We start from the raw sequence: 11,082 nt of genomic DNA on the forward strand, positions 1-11,082 counted from the left end.
AATAAAAAGTTAATACTAATGTACTCAACTACGTACGGATTACTTGTAGTCTTTAAGAGTTGGCATCTTACAATCTTAATCATTTTTCTTCAGAGGAGATTGTTAATATAAATACTGACCTATAATAAACTACTCATATTATTTTTATATAATTTTTTAAAAATTACAATAGATCTAAAGACTGAATGCACAAAACTTACTTTTACCAAAGTATGAAACAACTATTTAAATTATGGTTTGCAATTTTTAAAGCAAATGTTTGACCCCTTTTTACAAATTTCCCATTTACAGATATTGCATGACCACACTATCACAGATAAATAACACCAATTGCAGGAGGATCAAATAACACTTTATTGATTGGGCCTACTCACAGTTTTATGGTATGTCAATGACCAATCAACATCACAAAGACATTTGCAGAAGAAAACAAATTAAATGTAAAATCAGGACAAAGATTTGTAAGTATATAATTTATTGTGATAAAATCTTCTGTTGATTTGACATATAGAGTTAGACAATTTTCTTCAAGTGGCATATGAACAAAATCCTGTCCATCCAGATATTCCAGTATTAGGTAGAACAGACATATTTAAAACTGAAGGGAAGAAAAGAACCTAAAAAATAAAAATAGTATTGAGCTTACAAGCCAATAACTGGGTTTGTAGAATAGCAAGCTTTTCTATTTTGAATGAACAGTTTTATTTTCATTTTACTTTTATTATTTTCAGAAACAGTTCTAAAGACTTCAAGAAGCATTTTCATTTGAAAATATTGATCGGAACAATGAAATTGTGCGGTATTTCTTTGAAAAATATTGTCATGATTTACAATCTCTTCAAATTAGTATAAAATAATCTCTACATAAGAGTATATTTATTGTATCTTACAATTCTTTTTCTATTCTGTACGCTGAAGACGTGAGACCTGAGCCCTTGCCCTTGCAATGCTTCCAAGTGACCCTCTTCTCGACGTCCTCCTGGCAGGTGCAGGCCCTCTCGAAACGTCCTCGCACTCCCTTCTGCAAGCTTCCATTGACCTGTAGTTGTTGGCATTGCCATGGCAGCCTCCGTACCAGAACTCCTTGCATTTGCCAGTGCTGTAGTCATACACGAACCGAACCATCCAGTTGTCACATGGACCTTCATCACGGGGCAGAAGGCAAACGTTCCCGCCGGAAGGATCAGCAGGGCGAGATGGATGCAGCTGTTCAGAAAGAAAGAACAAAAACTAATGAAAGTTCAGGTTAAGGTTAAAATGCAGGAAGTGGTGTATGTACATTAACATTACATACATAATTTTTTTTTAAATTCTGATATAATTACATGGGTTTTCTCATTTGTTTTCTATTTGTATGCACTATAAGAAGAGGACCAGACTGGAATGAAAGGATGTCATTTTTGAGTACAAAACAATAACATCATCTGATATAGCTGCCAAGAACAACTTCCTAACATTCATCCATCCATCCATCCATCCATCCATCATCCATCCATCCATCCATCCATCCATCCATCCATCCATCCATCCATCCATCCATCCATTTTGTTACACCCCATTGGGGTTGGGAATGGTGTTGGTGCCTATCTCCAGCTGTTAACAAGTGAGAGGCAGGGTACACCCTAGACAGATAATCAGTCCACCACAAGACTAACATGTATTCAAGCCTTATAGAGCTCTGCTAATGAGCTAATATTGAAGCTAGGTATGTTAAAACTTACAGGACTTTGTCCTTTGAGAACTGGAGGTTGAGACCATTGATTTAGAGCAATATGCTTTGTGAATCCAGTGCAGAAACAAATAAGAGCAAAACATCTGTGGAGAATGGTGGAGACGGCTATGCTTTATGAATTTCCCCTCAGTATCTTAATGTAGGTCATAAATTTTCTTCCTACCTCAGTTGTTTGAAACTCGGGACATCCGGCCCTTCCAACTCCTGGAGCTGGAGTCACGCCATCCAAACAACAGCCATATCTATAAACAATTTCTCTGTTAGAAATGGATAATTTCTCTGGATGTTATTAACTAGTTTCAAAGCTCAGAGGAAGACAGCAGGTTACCTGCTCTGAGCACAGTCATGTTGTGGGCAGCCCTGGCTCCTAGGTCCAGTTGCAGAGGTGTGGCCATCAGGACAGCAGCCATACAACGACTGAGCACAGTGGGGACCGTACACAGGAGGATAGGGACCCCGCTCACTGTATGTGTCTGGCCTTGGAACTTTACCAAGAGAACATGACATCAAACACAGCGTACTCATTGTAAGCCACACAAAATGCCATAGACCTTTTGTTTTGATCTTGCTTTGTGGTCTTCTGCATTTGCTTATTTGTTCAATATACTATTTATTTGGATTTTCACAATAGATTAGATCAGAAATATCAGTGGTTGTGTGTTTTTGTTCGAAAGTTTAAAATGCAACAGAATAAAATAGAAAACCATGTTCACATCTTATTTTCCTGGTAGGTCTACCAGCTTCCATGCTAAGAAGTGACATTTTTACAAACCTGAATGATCTCCTGGAACATGTGGCACAAATCTTCTTGGGCTTTCTCCGGCCTCTGGATTTTGAACACTTGGAACCGCTAAAAAATATTTGAAAAAATTAGCACATGAAATAAATACAAAACCGAAGGTTTCAAAAGAGGTTTTTCTCACTTTGTACTCCTGGACAGGGTTGTATGTTGCATGAGTCTACAGAAAGAGGTCTACTAGCTGCTCCACATCGTTCCTCTGGGTAGGGATTGAGATCTGTATCAAAGCAGCCAACCTTCCTCTCTCTCACCCCTCCACCACAGCTCCTGGTGCACTGCAAGGACAAAAGATAGAGGATAACAAGGTAGAGATAACAGCAGTAATAAGGAGTCGAGGATGTTTTCCCTTAAACTTACAAGTGCAAACTCTGTCACATGCCAGGAAATGTGCGTGTGACAAGCAGGTCTGCGGCAGGTCTGGACAGAAGCAGGTCTGGCCAGTCCTCTGCAGGCGTGGTCAGGCAGGTGTTCTCCTCTCGCTCCCACACAGACCACCTCCCTCGTCTGCTGCCCTTCACCACAGGTCACTGAACACTGACAAAGGCAAAACCACGTTCCACTAAAATAAATCCATTTATCTTTTGTGGTCAAATTAGCCAAGATGGTTACAGCATAGACCCTGTAAAAACATCTATGAATGACTGTTGACAGTTATTGAGAAATAGAAAACTCTCTCAGCTGAAAGAAAATTTAAAACTGTCAAGAGGATATGAGCAAACAGCATTCTTGTAGGAACTCAGTCACTTAGGCCATATAGCCTTGAAAAAAAAACCTTGCTTCGTACGTCAGTTTTAGAATAGTCTAGCTTAGGGTGATGGTTCACCAATCTATGTGATAGTTAGACCATAATTTGGAGTAAGATACTAACCACACTGAAGCTGGAAACGCTGTACTCTGCAGCAGCACAGGGGTGTCTGTTGCAAGGCTGCTGACTGACTGGCCTCTGTAGTCGGAGGGCGACGCAGTAGGACTCGTCCACCACTCTGGGGTTTGATGGGTCCTGAACCAAACACTCCACGCTGCGGTACTGCACACCTCCATCGCAAGAGGCAGAGCACTCGCTGTAGACTCCAGCCCTGTAGATGTACGTAAGCATCTCTCTTGGACTGCTGTCATAACCCTGTCATCACATCAAATAAAGTCAGATGATTTGAACATAACACTTCAATGGAGCAAACTTTGGTATTGGTAGCTAAACAATTTGCATTTCATTTCCAAATTTAGTTTTTTTTTTCTTCTCTTTGAACTATTACCAATATAGATTAGTTAATTAAGGTCACTGTTGTTTTATGATCTCTTTGGGTATTTACACTGGTTGCCATGTAGGTGGCACTGTATGGCCTGAAGTCTTATGAAGTGACATTTATGCAAATAGACACAAAAATATAGCAAAATTAAAATGTGAAGGTCTAACCAAATCAGCCGAATTTGAGTCCTACCCCAGGTGTTTGATACTCAGGACATCCAGCCATTCCAAACCCTCGAGCTGGTGTCACTCCATCTAAACAACAGCCATATCTGAGGATGAGAAGGACTTTCTGTTAGAGAAAACATTTAACAGGTACAAATCAACTTACTTCAGTCAAATACTGGTTTAAATGACAGAATCCAGAGAGCACATTACCTGCTACGAACACAGTCATCTTGTGTGCAGCCCTGGTTCCTGGGTCCAGTTGCAGGTGTGTGACCATCAGGACAGCATCCATACAGTGACTGCACACAAGGGTGACCTAAAGAGGGTAGGAAAACAATGTCAGTGAATGCTGCTGTTCTTAAATCCAAAGTAATCTGCATTGGAACTAACCATTAACTCTATGATTAACAACTAGAGATACTGGGATCATTTAGTGGAAAATAAAAGTTTTATTTTTTCTGAAAGATATTTAAAAATCAGATACTAACCATGGCTTTTAGAACATGCAAGTGACCAGAAAAAGTTGCTTCTTAGGGGGTCCCTGGCCAGCAAGTGACTGCGAGGAATATTTGACCTCTCAGAATAACTACTTTGAAAACTTAAAATTTATACTGATGAACTTAATACTTCTTTGTAGGTCCACAAATAAAAGAAAAGTTGCAAAATTAAAAAAATCTTCAATAAACAAGTGTTTATTGAAGAGTTAAAAGACCCAACAAGGGTAATTATTGTGTTCAGAAGGAGGAAAAATCTTGTTTGTTATTTTAACATCATAATTTCAACTGTGACTGCAAATTATCCAGTCAAAAAGTAAAAAAAAAAATCTATTTGTTTCTAAACACGACCACATTAATAAGTTCCTTGTTCCTAACTTCATTGAGTCTATACTGAAACCCTGCATAAGTACAGGTAAAAAACTTTCCTTTACAAATTATTTGCTGCTATTTATTTTAGTTTAATTTTAATCAAGTTCAAAGATTTTGAACTTGATTAAAATCTTTAATCAAGTGGCTGGCTACAGAATAGTGGCTGGCTAGCACCAGCCACTATTCTGGTGGCTGGTGGTAGATAGGGTTAAACAGAAGAGGTTTTCCAAGTCAAATTTTGTTTAGGGGGCTTTTTGACCCTATGCAGGAAGTAATAAAAATTATGGTCTTTTTATTTGTTTGTTATAGAGATTTTGGTCATTGATGGGCAAGAAAGCAGCAACAATAGACACATTTTTATTGCCTGAAAAATATTTATTTCACTGAAGCCTTATTAACCAAATAAATCTGGTTGCAATCTAGACAAGGAAGTGAAAGGAGACACAGTGTAACAAACCTGACTGTTCCCCTGGAACATGGGGCACAAACCTTATGGTACCTCTACCAGCCCCTGAGTCCTGGATGCTTAGAACCGCTGGAGAGAAATAAGGCTATAATGGCTGAAAAGCACAAATATTCCAACCAAAACACACCACAGTCAACATTTGGCTCACTTTGTGGTCTGTTACACGGCTGTGCATTGCATGTTTCGACAGATGTGGGTCTGCTGTCAAATCCACATTGATCCTCAGAGAAGGGATTCAGATCTGCATCAAAACAGCCGACCTTCCTCTCCCTCACACCACCTTCACAGCTTCTAGAGCACTGCGGATTTAAGACGAGTTGTTAATGCTGAAATACTTATGCGGATTACATTTTTTAACAATGCATTTGCAGAGACTTTCCTCTTAAACTTACAAGTCCAAACTCTGTCACGTGCCAGGAAATGTGTGTGTGACAGGCAGGTCTGCGGCAGGTCTGGACAGAAGCAGGTCTGGCCAGTCCTCTGCAGGCGTGGTCAGGCAGGTGTTCCCCTCTCGCTCCCACACAGACCACCTCCCTCGTCTGCTGCCCTTCCCCACAGGTCACTGAACACTGACAACCAATTACAGATTCAAACTGGCTGTCTATGTAGTTATCTTGTAACAAAATGTATTTACTACAATAGTGCTTTAATATGTCATATTCTTAGGTTATAAACACAAACTTTAATTTATTTTATTGGTACATTTGCATAATATATTTACATAAATAATTTCAAATTTGTGAAGGACCACAATTATAAAACATTGAAAAAATGATTTTCATATTTTTCTCAAATAAAAACCTTTTCAGTCCACTTTGCTGTGATAACTTTGACCAATTCAGAATTTACCAAATTAGAAAATAGTCCACCTGTGATCTACGAGTAATTAAATATCAGTGTAAATTCAGCTGGTTTATAAATGCATTAGAGGTTTGTTTGTTTTTTTCAGTGTGGAAAGAGAAGCTGGTCAGAACAGGGAAATCTAAAGGTAAAACCAGAGTGGAGGTAACATGCAGAACAACAAAACTATACTGCCAGAGTCTCAAAAGAAGCTATGTGGAGCTGTGTTTTTGTAGAGAAAAAGTTTAAAAGGTCCTCAAACGGGGACTTAATGCAAATGTACACCACACTTTTCAGATTTTTGTTTATTAAATCTCATTTTTTTCAAGGCACTGTAAGTGAAAGTCCAAGACTGACAAAGAAAACACAGCATTAACTTTATTCTAGCTTCTATGACACCTATCAAAGGTCCACACTGTGAGATACAAACCACACTGAAGCTGGAGACGCTGAACTTTGCTGCAGCACATGGATGCATGTTGCACGCCTGCTGACTCTGTGGCCTCTGCAGGCGCTGAGTGATGCAGTAAGACTCATCGACCACATGGGGGTTTGACGGGTCCTGGACCCAACAGTCCACGCTGCGGTACTGCATGCCTCTGTCGCAGGTGGCAGAGCACTCCCCGTAGACCCCGGCCCTGTAGATGTATGTGCGTGTGTCTCTTGGATGGGGGGAAACAGCGACAGGAGCAGAGGAGTGGACAGAGACTGTGTCGTTATCCAAACCCATAAACTCTCTATGGTCCAATAGCTGGAAAGAGACAACATATCAACAGTATGACAAATAAGTTTAGGTGTGAAGTCTTTGAAATGGAAAACTACATAAGTGGGCTTCAAATCTTACCCGACAAACTCCATCCACACAGATATCAGTGCGTCCCACATAGCATGGGGTCCCATCCATCACTGTGAGCCTGTGGCGGTAGAAGAAGTTTTGTCCCCTTGGTACGCAGTTTAGCTCACATGGATTAGAAGCTGGAATATTAAAGAAATAATTAGCAACATGCTGAATCAGGAGCTTTACACACTTTATTCCTGGAATACTGTGTAATTTGAAACAAAACATTGCGCACTGTAATCCCCACTATGTTTGTCATCATTTTAATTCAACTTTTACATAGTAGAATATTTATGAAATATTAATCCGACTCTGTGCCAAAAATTTAAACTTTAAAGCAGAAATGTTTCTGTAAAAACTTTTCTTTCTTCTTGATGGTGGCAAAAGATTTTAAGAGACTCTAATAGAGACTATACCTCCATAATAAGGCACCCATGTGTGTCGTTTTCCTTGAAAGTCCATTCTGTCAAACTCTGAACATTGTTCCTCTCTGAAGTCTCTTGATCCAACGGGGCAGGCCTGTCACAATAAAACAAAAACACTGTATATCTAAATATCTCACATTGTATTCCTGTGTGCACTGAGTTTGTTTTTAAGGGAGTTAATGTAATTACATGAGTATTACAGGTGAGGAATGATTTGGAGGATCCTACACAGTTGTGTCCTCCATCTGTCCTGCAGGAGAGAAATTATATTATATTATATTATATTATATTATATTATATTATATTATATTATATTATATTATATTATATTATATTATATTATATTAGTTTCACTGTGAATGTTTAAATAGCCTACCTTGAAGTAATACATTTCCTGGTTCTCATTGCCACTCCGGTGCCGCAGGTTCGACTGCAAGGGCCATAGGGCCCAAACTCTCCCCAGTAGTCATTTACCGGCTGTGTCACCTGCCAAAATAAATGCATAAATAAAAAATGGACATGCAGTTATATTTCTAAAAAAAAAAAAAGAAAAAGGGGGTTTTGTGCCGCCTCTGGAACACATGCTGCTTCCCTTGCACCAAATCCAAGCCGCAACAAAACAACAAGCCAAAGTGTGAGAACACAATGAGACTAAAATAGAAGCTGGAACTTGAAACCACAAACCAACCCCTGTGTGTTGCATAATGAATATACAAACTTACTCCTTGGCATATAATCACAATCACTTGTGTGATGACAGTAAATCACACTTTACTCTAAAATCTTAAACTACAAGTAAAACATTTTAGCAAAATTGTCGTTTTTGTTTTCCTTTGTGAAATTGTCTTATTATCCAGGATATTTTAGACTATGATGATTTGAGGAAAACAAAACCTTGTCTAGACGAATTAGTATTGTTTGTAGATTTAACCCTAAATCTGAACAGGTCTGAATAAAAGGGAATTTAAGTTTAAAAGGTCAAATTTAAGATTAAAAAATATGGACTAGCTGACTAATGATATTGAATTGTGAGGCTTTGGTTTGTAGCAGCTGAATGCTAAGTTGGTACCCGAATGTGGCCTTACTGACTGGGGTCAGTAAGGCCACATTCACCTTGTCAACGTGTTTTTTTTCTACAGATGGATGAATGGATGGACAGATTGATGGATGGATGGATGGATGGATGCTGAAGGTAGCATGTCACTGACATTTGCAGTGATTACACAAAAAATATGTTTTTCCCTTTAAACCGCACAATACCTTTTTACCTAGTGTGGATATAACTAGCAGTACCAGGTTGTAAGTACAAAAATACAACAAATCAAATAATATTTTATTCTCCAATTTAAAACTGCACATGAAAAAAGAACTACTCTTACTGCTTTATTTTAATTTTAAAAAATGCAGTCCATAAGTACTAGATTTATTTTTTCAATTTACTATGAACTGTATAAAGAACTATTATTGACTCAAACATGGAGTAAGATGTATTTAATAAAACATGATAAAAATGAGACTTACTGTAAAAGCAGGAACAACCAGCTGCAGGATGCCAAGGACTTGCAGGATGTTCATGTTCACCAAAAGCCTCTCATAAACTATCAATGAGAAAAGCTGCTAAATAACTCAAATGTCAATGCAAAGACGTGCAACCAGGCATTCAACTTTTGTCATAACTGGTTCACCATAATTTTCATCCACATCTGGAAGGGATGTATTTGGTGAAGCTGAATAAATGTCATTTATACAAGAGAGAGGTGAAAACGTGTTTAAAGGTAATGCTGCCTTACCTTGTTTAAGGGAATCCTGAGCTGGTAGATCAGCACCACAGAGGAGCGTGGATGTACAAGATGAAAGACGGCACAGACACACTGATTTCTATCTTCTCATCTGGTCTGCTTGCCAAAACCGCAGCCCAGAAAGTGTCAAGTTACAACCATTCAAGAAGACTTTCTTTTTCCAGAAAAAAAATGGTTTTTTTAGCTTCTGTTTTTAGCACTGTGTATATACGCCCCCATAAAACATAGGATTTGCCCCATTATATGCAGGATTGCATGCACCTTAAATGTTTAGAGTTTCATTTTTAAGTCGAATATAGCATGAAATAAATATAAAATTCAGTTTTCAAATAATTTAATATGCAAATGGATTTAGCAAACCAACTTTATCCTATCTGAAATTGTAATTGCATCTCTTGCCAAATCACAAATCACCTGAGATTAGCTATATTCTTTGGTTTAATAACATTAACTACACCCAGGCCTGACAACTGTAGAAAACACCTAATTAGTCTGACCAGATGATGTACTGTGGGCTAAAAATATTTTGAAAACAAACAGATCATGCAGCGATCTTCAGAAATGTAAAAGCAGATAAGAAAGGAAGTCATTGGCATCTATAAAAGTGGAAATAGTTACCCTCTAAATCATACTGTGAAACTATTTCCAAGGATGTCCTGGAGCATGGCAGTGGTAGTATTATGAATGAGAGCTACTGTGCCTCTTCAAAGCCTGGATGACCTGCCTTAATTCATAATGCCATGAATTATTCCTTCTAGCAGATAATCCTAAAGACGAATGTTGAATCATAATTTCACGACTTTAAGCTTCCGCCCTCTTGGGTTAGACAGAAAGATGATGATCTGAAACTGCCCATCTCTGATCTAAATTAACGTTACAGTGCCACAGTCAAAGACTGGAGTTAAATTCACTTGAGATGTTGTGGCAAAACCTCAGACAGGCCATCCAGGGTTTGTAATCCTCAGATGTGGCTGTAATAAAATAATTAAAAGTGAACCACTGTATCTGAAGTACTCATTGGCCGCTATGGCAAACACTTGAGGACAGTTGTTGCATCCAGAGTTGATACAACTGGTTGAGGCTTATGGGGAAAATTTCTTTTTCAAACATGGCCAGGCTGGTTTGAATTGTCTTTTTCTCTTAATAACTAAAATTATCATTTGAAAACTAAATCTCCTATTTATTGAGATGATAACTAAAACATGTATTGTGTGACCAAAAAAACGAAAAAAAAAAACTGTGTGGAGAAGGGGGAGTACTTTTTCATAATGCTGATACTATCATCAAAGATTTCATTTATCTTTTTCTTTTTTTGCATAAATGCAGGCGTTTAATCCAACAATGTTCTACACACCAAATGACTTCTGACACCTAACATTTATTGACTGCGCATATATTTGTTGCAAATTCAACAGTCATTCAATAATCACTGGATATATCATAAAACCCATCTTAAAAAAATAAAGTAAAATATAGCCGTAACTTTCCATTGCTTCCCATTGATTTATTCCTTACTGTTTTTACAGCCCATTCTGACCACTGATTGTCCCTTTTGCACATCTCATAACCACTAAACACAGCCCATTAAGTCACAGCAGTGGAGCTGGGGGAGGAAAACGTTGCTTTTATACTTTGGTTAGTTTATTTTAGTTGGAAACCGCAGGGACGCAGTCTGAAACATATATCAAGGGAAGGCAGAAGACAACAACATTCTTGTGTCTTTCTGGCTTAAAAACATTGAACGCAAATTTTTAAATCTCCAGAACCATCAAGACATATTACTTACTGAAGCAAATTTTGACTATGTAACACAAACTGGGCCAAAGTGGAGCCTGAACTTCAAATGTATATCTGAGTACAAAGCAGTTGCAATAAGACAAAAATTTGGACGATGGTGTTTACA

The 11,082-nt window shown here is 38.2% G+C and overlaps 1 protein-coding gene across 1 annotated transcript; it reads right to left on the bottom strand.

The window, feature by feature from the left end:
- Positions 1-330: 330 nt before the first annotated feature.
- Positions 331-9,279, bottom strand: paplnb (papilin b, proteoglycan-like sulfated glycoprotein). The gene is made up of 19 exons (XM_028040730.1): positions 9,171-9,279; positions 8,902-8,978; positions 7,757-7,866; positions 7,570-7,630; positions 7,372-7,474; positions 6,962-7,092; positions 6,548-6,868; positions 5,670-5,846; positions 5,426-5,576; positions 5,269-5,346; positions 4,156-4,261; positions 3,971-4,049; positions 3,400-3,651; positions 2,889-3,065; positions 2,656-2,806; positions 2,505-2,582; positions 2,061-2,217; positions 1,896-1,974; positions 331-1,206 (listed from the first exon to the last, which is right to left on the bottom strand). Exons 2-19 carry the CDS (start codon positions 8,953-8,955, stop codon positions 901-903), a joined length of 2,571 nt encoding a protein of 856 aa, XP_027896531.1. The 5' UTR covers positions 8,956-8,978; positions 9,171-9,279; the 3' UTR covers positions 331-900.
- Positions 9,280-11,082: the final 1,803 nt, after the last annotated feature.

Source organism: Xiphophorus couchianus, chromosome 15, assembly GCF_001444195.1.
Source record: "Xiphophorus couchianus chromosome 15, X_couchianus-1.0, whole genome shotgun sequence".
NCBI lineage: Eukaryota > Metazoa > Chordata > Actinopteri > Cyprinodontiformes > Poeciliidae > Xiphophorus > Xiphophorus couchianus.